Here is a 23,922-nt window from a genome sequence, read left to right as displayed (position 1 = left end):
TTTCTTCCCTTATAAGAATTTTCCAGACTAGATTCTCACGATAGTATTGCCTTTATTGATTACTTTCTAACCCAGGTTTCCAATCCAGAAGCCCTCTCTTAAATCACCAGGCAGAAAGAAAACAATGCATTTTGATTGTTTCATCTTGTTTCTCTCAACCCCGAACTGTTGTCTAGCTTTCCTAATTTTTTTAATTATCCTATGTCATTTTCACAGCTTCCTTTTTTTTATTTTTTCTCCAGCCAATCAGCAAATTATTTTTCAAGTGACATTTCTCACAATGCCCAGTTTCTTTTCCCTGGTTACAAAACACGGTAGCAATGCTTATTATCCGTATTTTCTGTCACTCAATTTTTCCCTATTCCCAGCACTGGGGGTCGGGGTGGGGGGGTAAAAAAAGTTATTTCTGGAATCAGTGGTAGCAATCACTATCTTCTCTACCATTGTGATTGCCAAACAGGTACTACTTTCTTAGAACTCCTGCCTTAAGCCTCCTCAAATCCTGTGGTCTCAACTTCTCGACTTTTCCTGCCAAAAGGGTGACTGAAAAAGGCTACTGCAGAGCACCTTCCAATCTTATGTCCCTATCCATTAACAGAATGAAATGGCACTATAAGATGTTTTAAAAAAAATGTGGATATTTTTGTTTAATTTTTAAATCTGTAAAGCAGCTCTCTTCACTGATACTGCCTGCAGTCTTTTAAAAAAGTTAACATGCACAACTGAGTGTCAGACCATAATTGCATATAATTAGCAAACAGCAATTCTTTCAAAAGATTGCCACTGTTTAAACAAGAACTAAGAACACAAGAGTCCAAGATTAACATATCATCCTTAGGATGGTTATTTCAGACTGAGTTATAAGAAAGATGTTTCTCTTACTACTTAAACCATACCAGTTCTGTGTGTAATATGAAATTTATGAAACCAACAACAAAAACAAACAAGAAAAAAACAAACTAGGAGATACGAGGCAATCTTCAGAAATGAGGCTATTTTGAAAAGTAAAGCAGAACTTTAAGTAAGTGATTCAATATTCAGTAATTTTAAAATGAAGCAGCCACGAAGCACAGGGTTTCTTTCTTTCTTTTTCTTTCTTTCATTTTTTTTTTTTTTTAATTATGAAGCACAGGGTTTCTTACTTGCAAGTTAAATTCTATGTTGAATACTGCAAATGAAGAGAAATTCAAGAATGGTCAAAGCTCACCATGCCCCCCTACCTGTTGCTCCCTGCTGAACTCACTCCTAAGAAGTGGGTTTGTTTCTTTTTTTTTTTTTTTTTTTTTTTTATTACTCCCTTTGTGTGTATGTGTGTGTTTGTTTTGGTTGTTGTTTGCCAAGGTAGCAACAAAAAGCACATAAACTAGTAGGAAGAAGAGCTCTATGGCAGTCTTTCAGAGCACGGAGAAGGGGCAAGCTCCGCCAAACAGCTAAGCAAGGCGGCAGTTCCATAGGCAGCCTGGGCTAGAGGTGCAGAGGGATTAATCAATCCTTCAGGAACCTAGTAAATGTCCATTTGAAATTGAACTGATCATTTCAAGTTAAAGTCAATCTCTCTCTCTCTCCCTCCCTCCCTATCTACTTAACTACACGTGTAGTTTTGTGTCACTATAGTTTACATGGTAAAAGGCACAATGGCTAAGTCTTATGATTGTAGGCTAAGGCAGTATTTTTAAAATGGAATATAAATTTGATGAAGAACAATACAAACCCTTCAATTTAGAAAGTTGAGATGTCTCTTTTCTATGTAACAGTGCATGGTTTTGATATTGCCCTGAACTCTCTAATAATTTTCTATAGAATGTGCTTATAATCATGTATGATTTTAATTATTTGACTAAAATGTAATTCAATAATTAAAACCAGGAGAGAGCCATCTTATAGAAATACAGTTTCTCTATTTAAAATAAGAAAGGAAGGCTTCCATCTTGACCATGTGTTATGCCAGCAGCAACTGATTCAGATCCAGTGAAGGTTCACAGAGCAAGATGCCTCAGCCAAGAGAAAAAAAAAACCAAAACAAAGCAAAACAAAAAAACACACTAAACCACAAGAAGTAGCAGCCTATGAAAACCTGATAAAATTTATCTTGGCTGTTCCACTGGACTAAAATAAACACTTTTCTCCCTCTGCTTTTTGCCTATATGAAATAGTAAGACACATTTTGAAATACTCAGTCAAATTCCAGTATGCCACTGAGACACACCTAAGGCAGCTGTAATAAGGGAATATCTGACATTTCATCGAATTATAAAAATTATCAGGCTAATAAATTAGAGCTTTTGAATCTATGTAGCAGCTTGAACTACAATATTGGTACAAGCTGATCTTACAAGTTGTTCCCTACAGAATAGTTAATATGATGAAACCAAGTGAAGAAATAGAGAGAAAACGCCCACACTTATTTTATTTTTATTGAAGGTAAAAACCACCTGCACACAGTTCTGTTCAAAGAAAAATGTTCAGTTTCATTTTTCTCTCACAGAGAGAAATGTACTCCATGGAATTGGAACTACTCCTTTTGTTTCTTGTTCTATCAGAATTGGATTTGCATATTTTGGGACATGTTAAGGTGCTCTCTGTGATTTAGAGAGTTTATAAAAAGGTAATTTGATCTCAAATCATAGTTTTCTTTCTTTATTTCTAATACTGAAGGCTGCATAGCCTTCTGAGAAGTGAGCCATGAGAGGAAGACATTAGCTTGTCTTGTATTAGATAATAAAAAAGTTCCACGGGGGACAAGTTACATATTATGACATTGTGAATATAAGGCTCATTTGGATTTAATTCATTACTACATCATGTTGCACAGGAAAGCAATTTTTAAGCAATAGAAGTGCACTTCATTTGTAAAGGACCCAGCTATAACACGCAATCAGTTATTGAAGACAGAAACTGATTTCCCAAATCAGGCATATAAAATTTAATATATTTGCTCCAGTTATAATGAAAGGAAGGGAAGTTGAATGTCTTTTTCCCCCCAGATAAGAATGACACTTTATAAAATTTGGAAAGTGCATTTTTGCTAGGCCAGTTGACTACATTTTTGATGCCACAAACTAGATAAAATTAAAATCTTTGATAAAATGTTTGAAATGCCTGTTACACATATAGAATATAATTTCAGCTTTTATCCTTCCATAAGTTTAACAGTGTTTATTACATTAAAAATAAGATCTGAAATTTATTAATAAAATAAAGGTAATGATGGGCACTATTTTTTTTCATACTAGTACCAATTTTCCATATTGTTCAGTTTAACCCTAAAGGCTAACTAAATTATTCTATGAAAAAAACAAAACAAAACAGCCAGTTTGTATTGGTTTATTTAAGCTCCCTAAATCCATATTACTACTACTTAGGATTCTCCACAGAAAGAAAGCCAACAAGATGTACATACATACATACATACATACAGAGACATTATTTTAAGGAACTGGCTTATACAGCTGTAGACACTTGAGAAATCCAAAATTCATGGTGTAGACCAGAATGCTGGAGTCCCAAGAAAGAGCTGCAATTCAAGTTCAAAGGCAATTTGCTAGTAGAATTCCCTCCTCTTGCTGAAACCTCTGGTCTTTTTCTATTAAGGCCTTCAACTGATTGGATGAGATTCACCCATTAATTAAAATAATGAAGGTAATCTGCTCTACTTAGAGTCTACTGATTTAAATGTTAATTTCATTTTAAAAATATCCTTTTGCAGGGAAGCCTGGGTGGCTCAGTCACTTAAATGCCTGCCTTTGGGTCAGGTCCTGATCCCAGGGTCATGGATTGGAGTTCTGCATCAGGCTCCCTGCTTAATGGGGAGCCTGTTTCTCCCTCTGCCTGCAGCTCCCCCTGCATGTGCTCTCTCTCTCTGACAAGTAAGTAAAATCTTAAAAAACAAAAAACAAAACAAAACAAAAACCTTCTGCAGAAATCTCTAGAACAATGTTGATCAAACATCTGCGCACTGTGGCCTAGCCACGCTGACACATAAAATTAACAATTACATTGTGGTTATAACCATTTAAAATTTGGAAAATAAACGTATCTATCCATTCTGTGATGGTTTCTCAGGATAGAAGCAATGAAGAAGAAGTTTTCATCACCCCTTTTTAGGTATGTGAATTGCTAGACAACTTTCTTTCCTATCACCTAGAAACACCTATTTAAAAATTTTTTAAGTGACTGTAATAAAGTACTTAATTTGATTTGGAAAATATGCATATCATCTATTTTCACATATATTTTCATTTAAATTTCCCCTGTAACCACCCTGATGAGATTATAGAATTGATACTTTTATCCACAATTTTCAAGCATTTTGCTTAATTTCTGTAGCACAGATTGAGATTTTCAAATTGCATATCTCAAAGGGCCATGTTCACCATTTGAACCTTGATTTCATTGACATTAAAAAGGAACATGAAAGAGAGAAGTATGTAATCAGTTCCCAGCCCTTCTGTGTTTAACTTATACTTCACTCTACTAAATGTGATCATTACCAACTTTTCTGTCGCTAGAGTGTCGGGAAGTCAAGTGAATCCACAGGAAACTGACATACTTTATCCTCAGAGAAAAAGGTTTGTTTTTCCCTTGTACTACATCTGACTGATCTTGTTCCCTTTTTGGAATGAATAAGATCAAGAAGTGAACGGATGAAAAAGCATATTATAGCCGATGCAGGAAAGATTGAAGAAATATGTGACAAGTCTTAAGGTTAAACCATTTTCAGGATAGGCAGACAGTAAGCACAGATGACCTTGATATATTTGATGGAAAAATTTCATTGACCATAGAGCATAGTCACTGCAAAAGAATCTTTTCATAATGTAAAATATATTCCTCCTACTAAGAATACAACAAAAGTCAAATTTGAAAAACTAAAATATCAGCATTTAGATTCTTAACAATTTAACATAGTCCTGGTGTTTTACATCAGATAGATTCAGGAGATTCAGGAAAAAAGGCTAAGAAAAGGATAGGTGTTTACTAGGAAGTTAAGTAACCCAATCTTAGTATGTATCTTTGAGGATAAAAAAAAAAAAAAAATTGTGTGTGCCTGGAAGGGAAAGTGGGGCAAGGAATGGGGAGGGAGGAGGTACAGGACAGAGAGGGCAAGAAAGCAGCAAAGCAGGAAGAAAGCAAGTGTTCTGGCAGAACTAGACCTAGACTAAGACAACCTCTTCTTGGTAGAGCATAAAAAGACTTGTAAGGGGATCCACTTTGTACCAACATAAAACCTGCACTCACAGAAATTACCTTTTTGTGAAATTTTTACTTTCACTTCTTTTTGATGGCAAAGAATATTCTCTACATTAAACAGAATATCATTAAAAAATGTAAATTGACTAGCCCAACGCCTGCAATATAGTAGATATTCAGCATATGTTTACATAAGGGAAAAGAAAATCCTCTATCATAACAATAAAAAAAATTAGCACAGACTAAGACAATGTAGACAATGACAATGTAGATAAAATATGCTTAGAAACCAAAGTCATTTGTGTGTGTGTATGTCATACTATATTATATATATATTATATATATACACATTACATTGTATATCTAAAGTCACAGATATGATTTTAATTTCAAATTCCAGTAATATAGATCCATAACCAGAAACACACATTACTTTTTCTTAAGAAAAAAAAGAAAAGAGAGAGAAAGAGAGAGAGAAAGAAAAGAAAAGAAACCACATGCAAGTGAAGGGTTTATCAAGGTCTAGATATTCTGGGTTTATTCTCTCCACAGTAAAGATTTACTGAGTTTTTGCATGCTATGACTCAAGTACTGTGCCAGACTTATATAGTTCTTTGTCCACTGCAAAGCAGAAGTGTTTCATGCAAACAAAAAGAAAAAAAAAAATGAAACTCTGCAAGTTACTAGGAGAGAGAGAACTCAATTGGTAGGAGATCGAAACGAACATGAGCCAGACCTCGAAGGATGCCTAGTATTTGAACAGGTCAGGATTGATAAAGTCACTGCAGACAAAAGCCACTGTCAATAACCCTGACTCATCCTATGGGGCATGCTGCTCTTGCTCTGGTCAAATGCCCAAAGAATGTGAAGAGCATAGCTTTCATTGGTCTGTTCATCCAGTCCGTTAAGAGAATAGATGTCATTCTGGGTAACACTGAGCAACTCTGAGCGAAGCAGCTCCTTTCTCCAAACTCCACAGCAATAAAATACTATGCATAATTAAGTAAATCTTATACTATGTATTCTTTTTTGTGTTTATATTTAAGACAATGTACATTTGTTATCTGGAGAGATCAATGATAGAATAGCTAATTACTTCCTTTAGGAACTATCACTCTATTACTGTTAAATTCATTCTGTTATTATTTGCATAAATTGAATTACTTGTACCTTTGTTATACATTTACATCTTTTTCTCCAATTAAAGTGCCAGTTTCTATATTGCCTTTTTCATTTCTCCCAATCTTTCTGCTCTCATTCTAATACTGAAATTGGCGAGGAACAAAAAAATAAAAATGGTAGGGAAGACAGAGACCAAAAAAAGACTACACAACAGAGGAGGACAGACAGATGGCTGGAAAGTGCATCTGGAGACCTGAGGAGAACACTTGCTGACTGCATCACCATCATCAAGCCTTGCATTTGTACAAAAGCAGAGCCGCAAAAGTGAAAGTCCCGTAACATCAGAAGAAAGAAAAAATCATGAATTTAAATGAGTCTTTTTTTTTTTCAGATTTTATTTATCTTTTTGACAGAGAGAGACACAGCAAGAGAGGGAACACAAGCAGGGGGAGTGGGAGAGAGAGAAGCAAGCTTCCTGCGAAACAGTGAGCCCGCTGGGTGGCTTGATCCCAGGACACTGGGATCATGACCTGAGCTGAAGGCAGACACTTAATGACTGAGCCACTCAGAAGGGAGCCCCTAAAGGGGTCTTCTAATGCTCTGAAAACCATGAACGGTTTATGGGCCTCCATGAACTCCACAGAGAGCTTTTCTTTAGTCAAGGACTACACTGCCTCCTTCATTTAAGACTGAAGGGAATGTGTAGTTGTCAGCTTTGTTGAACAGGAAACCAGATCAATCATATATTCTTTGATAAAGGGACTATGACACTCTTAAACCAAAGTAAGAGATAAATCATGGGTGATAGATGTGGAACGGAAAGGATGACAAGATGAAGACACACTATGAGCACAGGCGAGACAATGATATTATAAGAAGTAAACAAACCTGGTCTCTGGGTTAAAAGAATGGGACAGAGAAGCAGCACTACTGTTTACTGTCTTAGGTCAAGGGATGGTAAATGAAGGTAGGTGGACCACAATTTAGGTGGAAGAGAGAATAATGGATTTCATTTCTACATATCTTGAATAGAGATTTTTCTCCCTTCAGGTGATCAGCTTAGAATAAGAAGGCATCATCTGAATATAGTGGATGCTAACAAGCAGGCTAAAATTTTAGTCTCCTTAGAAGTATAGAGTAGCTATAAGTCTAGGGTTCTTGCTGCACTTAGCTGGCCTGAAAAGAGTATGAACTTTCCCTTTCCAGGAGAAATTCATTCATACAATTTAAATGAACTAATTCTTATGATGTGATCCTGTATAGGGATAACATAGGACAAGAATGGCAAATCTTCATATGCACCTCTGATCAATTAATACAGGCTGCCCAGAACGTTGGTTTGAGGAGGACTCTGAGGCAAGGTCTAGGCACAATGAAAAAGAGGATTATGGCTATCATAGACACAGAGGGGGCATATAACAGAAAATAGCAGTATGTGAGCAGCAAATTCACTACTCCTTTAGTTCAATGACATTAAAACCACGTAACATAACCAAATAATGTCGATGGCAAAGTTTAATTGGTACTATGAAAGATATCACTCAAATTACAGGTATTACTAATTAAATAAACTATTGTCGCCAAAAGGCACTGAGTGAGCAGGAAGAGGTGAAAGAAGAAAAGAAAAGGGAGGGGAGGAGGAGAAGCAACAAAGCAACAGATAAATTTTAAAAGTACATTTCAGAAAAAGAGAAAACTAGATTTGAGAATCCATTTCAACTTAGTATATCAAGTAATTAATAAAATATGAAGTATATGAGACAATATTGAATGCTACCTAGGTTTTCAGATAAGGTCTTGTTCATCAAGATATGGCGGAAGAAAGTTTACATTTCCTACCCTTTTAAGAGTGTATTACCAACTAAAAAAAAAAAAATGTGGTGTTTTCGTTATGTTTGCAAAGATCATTTCCCAGCATAATATAATTCATACTTAATTGCTTGTACCAACCCAGACAGTGATGAAAAATATTGCCTCACCCAGATAATGCAGATATTTAAAAGTAGATAAAACCAGACAGCTTATTGTTCATTTTATTTTGTTAATGAATGTGTCTACTAAATAAAATCCAGAAAGATGGGATACCATACATAAAGTAACAGACTATTTTAAGTTTCTCAACTTGTAAAGGCCATGGAAAGAACCTATAAAGACCATGGGGGAAATTCTATTTTTTTTTTAAAGAATTGATTTATTTATTTGACAGAGAGAGATCACAAGTAGGCCGAGAGGCAGGCAGGGAGAGAGAGGAAGAAGCAGGCTCCCCACTGAGCAGAGAGCCTGATGCAGGACTCGATCCCAGGACCCTGGGATCACGACTTGAGCCAAAGGCAGTGGCTTAACCCACTGAGCCACCCAGGTGCCCCTATGGGGAAAATTCTTAAAAAAGTAGTTCATACATGCAAAAAGAAATGCAAATGGTCAATTAAGATATAAAAAGTTTGTCAACATTATTTTTGGTCTATCAAAACAAATAAAGGACTGGATGCTTGGCAGCTCTGAAAAGCAATTTGGCAAGACAAAGCCAATAACTAAACAAATTTAAACTCCCTGAATCTGTGATTTGTTTCCAGGAATCTATCAGAAAAGAATAATTAAAGAAGCAAAGACATATGTACAAGATTATGTTGAGTGAAATAAGTCAGGCAGAAAGAGTCCATTTTCATAGGGTTTCACTTACTTGTGGAGCATAAGGAATAACACAGAGGACATTGGGAGAAGGAAAGAAGACATGGATTGGGGGAAATAGGAGCATGACAGTGGGGAGAAACTGTGGACTCTGAGAAACAAACTGAGGGTTTTAGAGGGGAGAGGGATGGGGGGGTTGGGTGACTCTACTGGTGGGTATTAAGGAGGGCACATATTGCATGGAGAACTGGGTGTGGTGCATAAACAAAGAATTTTGGAACACTGAAAATTAAATTAAATTAAATTTTAAAAAAGAGAATGTTTGTAAAAACAACCTAAATGTTCATTTATAGGAAACAGGGTCAATAAATTTATGACACCTGTATAATAGAATACCAGCAGCATTTTAATATAATGATTTAAGTCTATTTTATTGGCATCAAAAATAGTTCTAAATATATTGTAGGTTAAAATAATTCTAAAGTAGGTATGAAAGGCATATATGTATTATAATACAATTTTGGTTATTGATTGGAAAAGAAAGAAAATGATGAAAGAGGGGGTTAGGAATATGGGTGGCTTTTTATTAATTCTAATTTTCTCTACATATTTTACTTGTAAGTAAGAAAAACAATAATGTTCTTTCCATTTAAAAAAGAACAAAAAAATGCCATGTTAGGCATAATTAAGATACAGCACATGTTTTCTTTCTCACCATTTCACAGCTTCTATAGCTGTCAAAAGTCAACACATTCCTGCATTCAAAAATATACTAAACTTCTTTAGTTCATCCATTCCAAATGTTTTATTATTATAGTATTATATTTGGTAACTAAAGTTTGAAGTTAACATCTTTTACTCAGCAATGTGCTTGTGATCTTTAACACATACACACACAGAGGTCATTCATTCGACAATACGTATGATAAATATGTGATAAAGGCTTAGTGACTTCATTATATAATATACATAAAACATTAGACCTACCACATTGAAGCTTCTTCTGAGTTAAAGTGCTCTCTCAACAGCTCTAGGTTAACGTGTTTTATACAAAGTGACCAGCACCTCAGCTGGCCAAAGTTGAGTAGACCAAGGATAAACACTTGATGCAGGGCCACAGATGCCTTTGGTCCTCAAAATAACATTTCATTCTGGGGAATAGGAACAGTAGAATCATATACTGGGGTATAGAGCAGCTGGTGCTGCGACAAGAAAAAAAAAATAAAGCAAACAAAAAGTGGTAAAGATGGAAATGGAGCTAAGTTACTTTATGCTTCAACACTTCAGTGAAAATCAGAGGAGTATGGCTATTGAGGTCCCTGGAACGGACTAGATCCTGAGTCTATATTAATAAGACCTGATCAAGTGAATAATTCCTATTCACAGATCATTGGATGGGCCTAGCCTCCTCTTGTGATGCTTACAATAAACTGGCACCATCTAAGTGGTTACTATTCCAACACACCAAAAGCATAGAATGAAACAACTTTCAATGGCCTATTTTGAGTCTGACTCATCAGAATGTATCTGCTATATATCTGAATACAGCCCTTCGCTTACACAGAAGCTCTGTGGAAGAGATAAACCAATAATGTAAAATGTTAAGGTTATTTTTTCTTTTTTTTTAAGGTTTTATTTATTTATTTGAGACAGACAGAGAATGAGAGAAGACAGCATGACAGTGGGGAGGGTCAGAGAGAGAAGCAGAGCTGAGCAGGGAGCCCAATGCAGGACTCGATCTTGGGGCTCCAGGATCATGACCTGAGCCAAAGACCATCACTCAACCAACTGAGCCACCCAGGCACCCAGGCATTTTTTTCAAATAGCAACAAGTTACACATAGACAGAAGGGACCGAGAGAATCAGAAGATTAATATATACACACATACATTTACACATGCACTAATATGGTCTTCATATTCCTATGCTAATCTTGAGCATGTCTACAAACAGGATCAAGTGTAACTAAACTGATTGGTTTTCTTTTATTTGGCCAATATACCAAGTACTTGGCTTAAGTTGATGTATTATGTGGGCTTTATTAGGGGATAATTAGGATCTTAAATTAGGATATACAGTCAATATGTCTATCAATGATTCTCTATGATCATTCATATATGTACTTTTCTATAATACTGAACATAAAAATAGCCCATGTGTATCCTCTACATTAGATAACTTTTAACTCAGGGAATGGAATCATAAAGTACTTTTCTTCTCTTCCATTTATATTTATTCATTGGGGCTAGTTTTTTTTTTCTTTTTCTTATTCCTAGAATAAAACAAAACAAAACTCCATTAACCCTGGTGACTATTATGTGACTTGAGTTCCTCTAGTGGGTAATTAAGATGTTCATTGTCATTTAGTAGTCAGAATTTTGAACTTGTTCCCACTTTTGACCATCTTTAAAGTGGAAGCCTTGAAGTCAAAGAAAGGAGAGCAGTCAGCTTCTTTGCTTTGTGTGTCTGTAACTTCAGGGCTGAGGCAAGTGAGAATAGGTAAAGAGGGAGCAAAAGGTTCTCACCTGACAGATACCTCATATATGGCATGGTACCTTCTGAAGCTAGCTAGAATTGTCAGCTGGCCTTTCCTCTTGAGTCTGGCTTGTGGGTTCTTTGGAGATCCATTTGTCCCACTCCTGGGGACTTCTCACCATCCTTTGATGTGGGTAATATATTCTCCTCCAGCTCTGATACTTACTCATTCCACAGCCCCATACTTCTAGCTCTGCCTGACAAGTTCTTTTTAGCCATCCAGGAAGCTTTATTGGAAAATATCTGTAAGATAGCCCCTCTTCCACATCTCCCATCTTCCCAGCCCCTAGTCCATTTGGGCTTCTGTGACAAAATACCACAGACTGGTTAGCTTATAAACATTTCTGATAGCTCTGGAGACTGGGAAGTCTAAGATCATAGATAGCACTAGCAGATTAGTGGCTGGTGAGGTCCCTCTTCCTGGTTCATAAAGAATACCTCCTCACTGTGTTCTCACATGGTAGAAGAACTAGGGAGGTCTGTGGGGCCTCCTTTTATAAGATTACTAGTCTTATTTGTGAGAAATATATGTTCATGACCTAAACACCTCCCAGAGGTCCCATCTCCTACTACCATCATATTGATAATCAGGATCAGAACATATGAATGGCAGGTGGAGGCACAATCCTAGTGATTCTCTCCCTCCTATTCATTCACATTCATATTTTCTGTCTGTCTGTTTGCCTGGATAGAGTCCCTAGAAGCAAACTTTGCCATAGGCCACCCAAAACCTCTTCTTTTGTACTTCTATCAGCAACTAACCAGTCTATCTTTTTACTTAGATTTCTTAGGTAGGACTCCGGCACTCTGTGAGGCAGCTATCAAGTTCTTCCAAGTAGTCATATTTAACCCTTTTTCACTGGACTTGAAGCTTCCTCCTTGATAAGAAATGGGACTTAACACCACTAGCATCTCTCTCTCAAAAACTTAAAAAAAAAAAAAAAAAAAAAAGAAAGAAAGAAAGAAAAGAAAAAAAAAGTCTTCTGTATCCACTTTTCTATTTCTTAGCCTCTTCAACCTTTTATAGGGTAAAACCGGTGATCATCTCAGAGAATTATGTTACCCTCCCCAGCCCCAAGTTCTGCATGCAGGTCCTAATCAGAAACACAGTACCAATTGTCTTCAAGCCTCAGCTTTAACTGAGACATCAACAGTGTACTTTAACATTTTTATAGTTTTTGGTTTTGATATGAGTTGCCATTTTTAAAAAATAAGAAAACAGCATATCCTCTGAGTAACTATATATAACATAAATATATTTTACAATATAAGTAGGTATTATATTAATAATGTTTTGAGTATAATATGAAAAATACAAATGGTAAGTCAAGTGATTTTCAAAATACATAATATAATTGATCAATTAAATACAGATCTATTTCTCACTTATTCAGGCATTTATTTCTTCCCTTAGAAAAATACTTATTTAATGTCTGTCTACAATAGGAATCTATTATAGGGCTGAGCAAATTTGGTTTACTCCCTCATGGAGTCTGCAATATAATCTATTATAAAAAGAGTATCTTTTATATTGCACAATTTTGGGATGTTTGGAAAGAACTGACATAGTCTTAGAGCATGAGCAGAGATGGGAAACCAGTAAAGAAGAGAGAGAGCAACGGATGCACAACAAACAGTCTGCCAATAAGAGCTCAAAACTGATCATAAATTTGTGAAAAGTAGTAGTAGGAAGGAACCTGTGACATACAGAGTTAATGCTGAGGTAACTTAATAAATGCAAGTACTTGTGATAAGGCATATTGTTAGCATGACTATTAGGGAAAAGGTAGTTTTGGGATGGGAATATGCTATTTGGAGAAAGTTGCTGTAAACATATTTGTACCAAAATATTGATTAAAGAAAAATCTCTTATCTCCATAAAGAAAAATATGCAGCTATCTGATGGAGTGCAGTTGTGAATGTATCCAACCACTCACTGAACACTGCCTGGTAATATAACTGCTAGTGGTTATATTTTTGTAGCTAGCTTTGAAATAAATAAATATATATATATATATATATATATATATATATATATATATATATATACTATTGGTTTTTAAGTTTAAAAGGAGAAAATATGCCTTACTGTCATGCAACTTCTATTCTGAGGAAATGAATGAATATTTTTATTTAATTACATATTTAAAATTTTAGAATAAGCTGCCTGTTTGCAGAAAGAACATAAATCAGTTTTTGAAGTTGTCTGCAATGCTGGGGGAAAAAATAAGGCAAAGAAAGCAAGAGAAAGAAAATAAATATGTAGGCTGGTTAGTCCACAAAAGGCATATAGACCCCTTCTCCCACTTCCCTTGTTCCAGGGAGCTGACCCCTTCAGAGAGAGTTTCCCAGGCTCTCAGTCCGCAGTAACCCTGCTGGGGTCAGCCAGTGGGACAACCAGTAGGATGCTACAGAACAGCAGAAATGGAGAAGCTGTGGTACTTCTTACTTTCTCTTTGCCTTCAGTAGCTAAAGCTACATCTTCCCCCCCGCATTTGTGTATATAGAAATTTCCAGCTTCCACCAAGTTACCCCAGTCCCTTTGTCTCTTCAGCCTAGGCTTAGTAATGGCTTCTTTTCTTTGGGCTGCCTCACTGTCCTGACTGCCCTCTCAGATTTTTATCTTTGATGGAGTAATTTCTCTCCTTTCAGTGCCCTCTGCTTTAAATATTCAGAGAGTTTTCTGTTGTCTGTTAGAGCATGACTGTTACAATTACTCTTTATAAGATAATGGGATAGCTCTCAGCTCAATTCTATATAAACAATTTTACATAGGGAAATATCATGGAAAGTCTTATCTGCATATTACCTGTTTATGCAACAATGAATAGCAGACATAGAAGGGTACAGCAAACAAATTGGCATTAGTCATTCAGATGTGATCTTTAGGAAGAAAATAATAATTCACTAACATCAATACACATGATATTCCAGCACATAGATTCAATGATACATTTTCAGTGGTTATGTTCCCTAGAAGATCCCTAAAAATGCACATATGCTAACACGTTGGCAGTAATGAGTGCATGTAATACAGCAAGACTATCCTGGGGAAGCAGTATCCCTCTCATGCCTCTATGTCCATGATTCACTTAGGACTGTCCTTTCTTGGCACATATGGAAAATACACGGGAAAGCTGCTTTCCAATTCTTCATTTCATTAAAAATGTAACAACTCACCAAAGTTTCAAGATAACCTTTGCAATGCAACAAAAGTTTCAAGTTACCCACTAGTCATATGGCAATAGTGAAACTTTTCCCAAGAACTCAGAATAATGCTGGTTAAAGAATATTTTCTGGTCATTTAACTTAAAAATCAACACATTCTGGCTAGAGAGGTCATGTACAAACTTACACTAGAGAGACAAATGAACTTTTGGAACCCGATGTTTAAAAAAAAAAAAAAAGTGCTCACTGAGAAGCCCAAGGATGCAGGAAACCAAATACTATCTGTGTTTATCTTAGCTCTTAACCATAAGAGACAGTTACTTCAGCTCATAAATGAAGTTTATTTTGTTCTGGTGTCATTAAAATTTTCAATCATATGGCTAATGCCCTAGTTTTTATTACACATATATCCAGCTGTCTTTGCATCTCAATTTGGCCTACCTGGGCTTCCCAAGAGGGATAATATGCAATGCCTGGAATATTTTAGTCTCCACAGTAGTTGTGGTTCTTATAATCAATTAATAAAACAGCATCATAAATTCATATTATAGTATCATAAATTTGAAATGTGCACCCACTCTGTGAAGGGTATTTTGGTAAGCTTTGTTACTCAGCTTGCTGGACTAATCTTAAACCATGGCAAAATCATAAACTCAATACTTCCTGTGAGATATCTTTCCCAGGAAATGCATCCCACCAACATCCATTTCTTCTCCACTTACCTGAAAGACTTTTTAATATCTTCTGCTTGGATTGTCTCGAGAATCTCTTGGTATAACTGAAGATCAAGCGTTGCTGAAGATGTAGCATTTGAAGGACATTTTTTATGTGCATAATAGCCTATCAAAATCCCCAAAATAAATAAAATGATGGCTGTGCAAAGTACTTTTAAAAGGCGGCAAAAGTTGCAGGGGTTGCTCTTTGGTGCAGATCTTGTGTAACGGGTAACATAGTCAGACTCTTCTTGAAGTCTCTGAAACCTTCCTTTGGGTGAAGTTGCTGGTTGAATGGAATCCAGATTGAGATCTGCAGTCTCTGGATTCTCCAGGTTCTGATTCTCAGCACTATCTAGTTGGAACTGGTCAAAACCAGGCTCCTCCAGTTCCTTTTCCATGTCCCATTCTAAGTCTAGGGCAGTGGCTTGAAGGTCATCATTGTCTAAGTACTGTGAATGCCCTGGTGCTCTTTGATCTGCATTCACCTTCTGATAGGCCATCTTTTTACCTGTGAAAATAAGGGAAGCATGTTTTCTTAAAATAAGCTGTAAAATAAAATAAAAGAGACTCATTTAAATTGGAGTGGGGAGATCAGAAGGGGGAGATCTCATACCTTGCCCTCAGCCAATGACACATCCCAACAGAAAGAGACATATCTTACATTCCCAACTCGAAGAAGCTTACTTTATTACACCAGCAGGAGAAAGGAAAATTTTCTCTCTGTTGGGCAACAAGCCTAGCAAGTAAGAAAATACAACAACTCAGCCAACCAGAACCCATCACCACTGAACTCTCACTTTGCTTCAATTGACTTTTCATTCAAAGCAGCGCTCGCATCCTTCTTTTACTCAGTAAAGCAACAGTTCTCTCCACTGATCTCCAAACTTTCTTATGGTTTGCCAAAGTTTGTAGGTCCTGAATTGCAATTCCTCTGCTATTCAAGAAAAAAACCATTTGCAGATAAAATAATTGACTGTTTACTTTTAAGGTTGACAAAACAAATAATAATGAAAATCACCATGGTGAAAACAAAAGTAAGCAGCAATCCAAATTAGATGCCCATAAAATTTCAGTGATTATAATCAGGAGAAATATATTGTCCCTATAGAAAAACCATATATTCATTAATTATTTAATCTTCTGTTTTGCTGTTGATGTTTACAATAGGAAGAAAAGACAAAAAAAAAAAAAAAGTAGCATGAAGTAGAAGATCCTTGGAGAAACTATGAGAAAACATAAAATTGACATACACACAATCATTCCTTTGAAGCTCAGGAGACTAAAAAAAGTCAGTACAAGTGCATTGAGGATAATATATTATAATGAAGGCAAAATTTAAGCTTACACATTGTCAAAATCACTTTTAAGGAAAACTAAGGGCAGAAGCAATAAAGCTGTGGTTTAGTAAGTGAAAGAAGAAAAAAAAAAGACTCTGGGATGATTTATAAGAGCTATATTTAAAAAGATATTCAGGGTAGAACAGAAATAAAAACTCAATGGATAGGAACACTATTGAAATACAAGAAGCAAAATATGGTATGGTTACCTCGTCATGCGTTATCAAAAGGACTGGAAACTTTAAGGCTACCACAGAAGACCAAATGTTCTGTGAACCTAGTGACATGAATTGGCCTGGATCACTGAACTTTAAATCAAAGTCTGTGATGGCATCCATCCAAAAAGGGAAGCCTTATGCCAGCTAGGAGAGCTTGATTTCATAACCTTGCTAGAGGAGTGGCAGATGGAGATTTTCTCCCCTACACAGTTTTGGATGACAGTTTGTTATATCCTGCAGAGTGGTATTAAGCTAACTGGGCTAATTAACTACAAGTGGTCTTTAGTCTGTATTCAGTAACCCACTGGTGTATTATGGCTACAGATTAGGAGTATTTATACTTAAATTTTCTGTGTATTAGATTTGTCATCCCAGCTGGATTCTAAGGTCCCTCGCTATGTTTTATGGTTTTTCTATGCATCCCACTGTGGTGGGTGAAGAACAGAGCTCAACAGACAACTGATTATCTAACTGCCTTAGGGCCAGTAATTAAATAAACTCTAATAAAAAGATACAAACAGGGACTTCATGAAAGGGAGTGGCATCACACACAGAATCATGGGTATATACAACCCTAATCTGGGTTTGCATAGGTCCATGTTAATTAAAACGTTCTGAACTTTTCAGAGAATTCAAACATAATTAAATATTCATCTTAAAAAATAAAAATTATAATTCTGTCTAAATATCTCTTCTGCTACCTCATAATCTAGGATTCATTCTTACCCAGAGTTGACTCAATAACAAGAAGTAATGCATGACAGGTTCTGGGATAGGCAATGAAAACAAATATAAATGGGTCCTTAGTCCTCAAGTAAAGAACTATTCAATAAGAGATAAATGCATGAACGAACTTATATGTTAAATAAAAAATGCCCAGTGCCAGGGAGACTCAGGGGTGGCTGGCTGTAGCATAGACTATGGGAAAATGTTCCCCAAGAAAGTGATCTCTGAGATACTTCTGGCAAAGGAGGAAGAGTGAACTAGGGATGGCCAGGGTGGGTAAAAGGATGACAATCAGGAATGGGAAGATTTACAAACACACAGAGGAATGAGAATGAAGAGAGCATGGGCACTTGAAAAAATCCAGAACTACCAGCAGACTATCTACAAAGAAGGAACGCATGGGCCAGAGATTCAGAGAAAAAAGCTAGGAAAGCGTGACTTTGGGCAAAAGGCTTAGCTTCTGTGCAACCTATGGTCTTCATCTATGAAACGAACATGGTAATAATATAAACTTCATAATGTTTTCATTAGATTAAGACGGTGCACCTAAAACATACATTGAGTGTTGCACAGGCTATATTTAGAAGGAACATCCCCAGTATTAGAGGAGAGAGGATTAGGCAGGATTGTTGGAAAAAATGAATTTAGTAATGCAGAAGAAATTATATGGGTCTGTAAGACATCATGGAGAGGGGTAGGTTTATGATATTCACCATGGACATTCATACATATATATGCTAGTTGTGATTTAGTTGTTTACATTTAGTCTATATGTAGAGACAAAAGAGAAAAACACTGCATGACACACCAACTGTTATCATGAGGTGTTTATTTGATACTATATGTCATAATAGCCTCTGGAATGATTTTTCAGGCCATCTCCCATTGAGCCTCCCTTCTTCCCTTTAGCTTAGCCTAGTTTCCAAAATGATTCAAGGAAGCACAACCTTTGAATATTCGGTCATACCAAGACAGACAGAAAAAGAGAGTAATAATTAGGTTTAGTAATAGTTATTCATCTACTTCAGGTGATAATTTATTAAATGGTAGAGGAAGGCTCCAAATCACACTTGGTTAATTTTTTTTTTTTAATGGTAAAAGAAAATACTGGAGGATAGGAAAAACTTGAAAGTAGCAGAAATAAAGACTTGCTAAAATCCATACACATAAGAGGAAAATTCCTAAAGCAGAAGAGGAAACTGAGATCCAGAGGTGAATTATTCTTTAGACTAAGAAAAGTGATGTTCGGGTACATTTTTCTTTAAATGATTTGTGGTTTTATAAAAATATGAGATTAATAAGTTGGCAGTAATGTAATATTAAATACCCCACAATTCAACCTATTTTAACATATATTATAAAATACTGCAATTTTGTACACTAGTCAATTTTTTTCTTATTTAGCTTAACCATCAATAAATCCCAGCTATCTGGCCATGTTATTATGATGTTTACTTCTTTAAGTGTTCTCTTTATGCATTATTGATTAATTTATTTAGATACTGTCCCAAAGTGGTTTCTTAGATTTCTCCTGCTTTTCATTTTAATGAATCAGAGTCTCTATCTTTAAAGGTTGTTTGAAAAATTAAACTGTAGACCATGGTTTATGCTCAAGGAAGACTTGGCACACAGGAGTTACTACGGAAACACGAGATCTCTAATTATGACCTCTAATACAAACATTCAAAGTCATTTCTCCACAAATCATTTAAAAACCAACTGCAGTGATGAGGCAGAGTTTTCATTTTTAGCCTGACAATAGGCATTCCATCACACGTACATCAGCAATTTAACGCTTTTCAAACATCAGACAGAACCATCAATTAGAATGTAATGCAGATACAGATATGAAGTCCTCACCATGCTGGGGATCTGCCTGACACCTTTACTACCGCTTCTGAACCCATTACATATTTATAAATTTATCCTAAATTCTCTCTTCTAGGAGAACAGTAACTGGGTCAAAGGTAAATGGAGCCATTTGATGAAACAACTTCCACAGTATTTCAGGAAAACTTCCAAGGAAATAAGTATGTGAGAACATAAACAATGAAGCATTTTAACCATTTATATGGCAAAACAAGTTACATATATATTATATACGTGTTCTATATATATATATATATGTATTTTATATAAGTTTAGAAAACCATTTATCCTTAAAACTACCTTGCTTTGAGGAATATAGTATAGCTTTTTTGGAAAAATACATATAAATCCCTGCCTTGAGAGTTTTGTTTCACTTTTTCTAAAATAAATGCTTCAAAAATAAGCCCAAATACTGAACTACTGAATGAAAGTACTATTATTCAATTTCGAGTCAGCACAAATTATTTTATCCACGCTACAGAGAATGCAGCTTTCCTTAAAATAGCTATGCTCTGGGCACCTGGGTGGCTTAGTGTTGGACTCTTGATTTCCACTCAGGTCATGACCTCAAGGTTGTGAGATCACTCCCCACATCAAAACCTGGGGACCCCGGAGTCAGCTCCATGTTCAACAGGATGTCTGCTTCTCTCCCTCACTCTCATTCCCTCCTCCCCACTAGTGTGCACACTCACACACTCTCTCTCTAAAATAAATAAATCTATAAAAATAAGTAAAATAAAATAAACTATTCTCTGAGGTAAGTAGAAAATATAACAGTGTTTTTACCAGAACTTCAAATTCTCAACTATAATAGAAAAGATATATTATAAAAAGAAATTTTCAGCAAAATCAGCATGTCTTAGATATGATCATATAACTAGGCTATTCAAACTTCATATATTTTCTATTACTGATATTCACCTAATTTATACTGTCATATTATTTTACACCTAGGTCTATTTGAATAATTTAAAAAACTACATACAGTAGATTTTAGAATCTGTCACATGACTCTTTCTCTAAAAGAGATATATAGTTGACCCTTGAACAATGTGGGGTTAGAGGTGCCAACCTCACAAACAGCTGAAAATCCATGTACAACTTTTGACCCCCTCCAAACTAAACCAATAACTGACTGCTGTCTAGAATTCTTACCAATAACAGTCAAGGAACACATATTTTGTATGTTAGATGTAGGATATACTGTATTCTTAAAGTAAGCCAGAGAAAAGAAAGTATCCTTAAGAAAATCTCAAGGGGAGGGGGGTACCTGGGGGGCTTAGTCATCAAGCGTCTGCCTTCAGCTCAGGTCACCATCCTAGGGTCCTGAGATTGAGCCCTGCATTGGGCTCCCTGCTTAGTGGGAAGCCTGCTTCTCCCTTTCCTACTCCCCCTGCTTCTGTTCCTTCTCTGTCTCTCTCTGTCAAATAAAGAAATAAAATCCTTAAAAGAAAGAAAGAAAGAAAGAAAGAAAGAAAGAAAGAAAGAAAGAAAGAAAGAAAATCTCAAGGAAGAGAAGATACATTTTCAGTACTACACTGTATTTGGGGGGGAGGGGGGAAACCCTTGTATAAGGGGACTGGTGCAGTTCAAACCTGAGTTCTCCAAGGGTCAACCATACTTAAGGTGTAGACCAGGTCATAGAAGCTTGTTACATTTCCTTAAGTAGAAATATCTGTAGCATCCTTACATTTGGTATTATTCCACTTAGCCTTTTTTATAAAATGCAAATTTTGTGAAAAGGAGAGTGTATTTTCCATGTTGTCAACATCCCTTCTTCACTTAGGTGAGATCCTTTCCCACCCAGGCCCACACTGAAGGCTAAATTGTTTTGAAAAATTCAATATACTAAAATATTCATCTTTTATATATACTTATCATCTTATACAAAAGAGAAAGCAGATACAAGTTGAACTAAAAGGTATTTTTTTCTAGGTTATGACAGGCTTAGATCGATAAAAAATGAATTTGTATTCTTACTGAGCATATGATTAGTTTAAAAATAAATTGTTACTTCTGAATGTTTCCTTTCACACATTTTCACTGGCTGAAATTAAATAAATTATATAGAAATAAAAGATGAATACAAAACAGGCAGAAATTTCAATACGTAACATGCAGTCTCTGACTGCTGCAGATCTAGCCTAACAAAACGAATGGCTGGCAAATATTTCAGATGATAAATACATGTTAAATAGAAATTTCATTTAAAAGTTATATATTACTAATGCCACTTAGAAATATGGTCACAGCACTATTATATTCTTGCTCAGCAATCACAATGAAGAAATTTATTATGCAAATGCTTTGCTTTTTCAATCTCTAAATTAGTATACTGTATAAGCAAACTACTTGATTCATATCCTAGCTCTGCTATGAAATTTAGACCAGTTACTTAGTATCTTTATGCTTAAATTCCACATTTGTAAGATGGAAATAACAGCACTGTATTTTTAGCATTACTATGAGTAAATGAGATAAATTATTAAAGGTGCTTAGAACAAGATCTAATACAAGGTAGGTGATCCACTAATAAAGGGCTACTCTAGACACATAAGTTGAAGAGAATAGAAGAATTTGGAGCTTACAACTCTAAAGTACAGACTTAATTACATTAAATTATTTCCAGAGGCCATAAGTTTCAGTAACAAGACCCTAGAGGTAATGAGAAATTGAGCAGTGGACTCAAGCATTTTTGAGAATGGGAAGTCTTCTAATTATTAGCTATGGCTCAGATAAGAGAGAAATGTGGCTAATATTTATATAGAAGTTATGATTATATTTCACTTACAACCACCACTTCTATATTTTGTTATTATAAAATTTCTTTTTAGTCTGTTTACAAAAAGAACTCCAAAGTTGTTCTCTAACATTAAAGAGTTCAGTTTAAGAGTTTCAGGAATTAGTGATAATTAATCATAAACATGAGTTATGTAGTTTGTTGTAGAAAACCTTGTTTGTCCCAGGTGACTGACTTCATGTAATGGCTCAGATGATACTAACAGTGTTTTTAACTCAAACAATATAAGAGATTGGGTAGATCTTATTAGCATTAGAAACACATACAAGAGCTTTCCTACTTGTAGAAGTTATTTTATAAGAAAAATAAATAAATGACTCTGGCAGATTAACTTTAAAACATAAGGCAGAATCTCAATTTCCTATGACAGTTCTATGATTGAATCTTTATTGTACAATGGGAAAAAAAATGTTCGTATAGTGTTTCCTGAAGCTTTGAATGTCAAATCATTTGCTGGTTTGAGCAGATTGATTCGAGGCAAAGGCATTTCTTAGAAATGTCAGTGCATCATCAAAAGGCATTCATTATGCACCTCCATGCAGTATTACTTTAGATGCTGTGCCAGTGAACTATATGAGTGCCCAGAGGAATTTTTACATTTAAGAACATTCCTTATAGGCTAAAAACATTTGACATAAATTTTTCAGTATGAACCTCGTTTGTATAAATAAAGCCCATGTTTGTGGAGTAAATATTTGTTGTTGAAAGCTTTAATGGTCTCAACTTGAGAGCAGGGCCAAAGATAAAACTATAAAACTATAAAAAATTCCTTAATTTTTTAGTATAATGAGATTTTTTTTTTCTATCTGGCTTTGAGAAGTGGCCCTGGCAATTGCTGTAGCATCTGTAAATGCATTAAGAATTCCTTATTTAATTGTAATTTTGTGTGTCAACTGCATAAAAGGAATGACAATAATTATTTGTTGTTCATGCTTCACTAATTGAATAAAGAGTATATATAAAGTAAAGGGAAATTATCTGTGTTTTATTTTTAGGAAGAAGAAGAGTCAAAACCTACTCTTATATGGGTAATAATACGCTAAACTTAGGCAGAGCAGATAATCAAGCAGGAGAGTATCAAGCTAAAACTTTACTCTGAGGTCTGAGTTACCTGATCACTAAACGACATGTAAAAAGCATGCTTATAGGACACCAAATTAATGAGCTATAAATTTAAAAATGCAGTCAAAACCATTTGAAGGAAAATTATTTTATGAAATCCAGAAGGTTTGTGTAAATTTGTTTTACATCGCTTGCATATGTATGACCACCTGCCAGCTCCCTGAGTGGGCCAGCCATTCTTTTGGTACCTGTGTGCACCTGTAATTCGTGCAACACACTAACTGAATGGTTAGTTGGGCTCATCTGAGTTCCTGTATTTATGATAAGGCTTTTCAATACTAGAATGATATCATTCAGTTCAGGCAAAATTTGGCAAGCAGAAGAATTAATTTAAATTGAGTAAAATGAGGTGCACGTAGGTGGCTCAGTTGGTTAAGCATCTGCCTTCTGCTCAAGTCACAATCAATCTCTAGGTCCTGGGATTGAGACCCCTGTTGGGCTCCTTGCTCAGCAGGGAGTCTGTTTCTCCCTCTCCCTCTGCTCTCCACCAC

General features: G+C 35.6%; 1 protein-coding gene across 1 annotated transcript in view; it reads right to left on the bottom strand.

Moving 5' to 3' along the window:
- NAALADL2 (N-acetylated alpha-linked acidic dipeptidase like 2) overlaps positions 1-23,922 on the bottom strand; it is a 756,112-nt gene that overhangs the window by 513,298 nt on the left and 218,892 nt on the right. Inside the window, exon 2 of the mRNA XM_082721031.1 lies at positions 15,366-15,867. Within this exon, the coding sequence (XP_082577157.1) occupies positions 15,366-15,867 (502 nt within the window). The remainder of the gene's footprint in view (positions 1-15,365; positions 15,868-23,922) is intronic.

This window comes from Mustela nivalis, assembly GCF_964662115.1.
Source record: "Mustela nivalis genome assembly, chromosome: 1".
NCBI lineage: Eukaryota > Metazoa > Chordata > Mammalia > Carnivora > Mustelidae > Mustela > Mustela nivalis.
The sequence above is the reverse complement of the archived record's forward strand: the minus strand, read 5'-3'. Positions and strand labels throughout refer to the sequence as shown.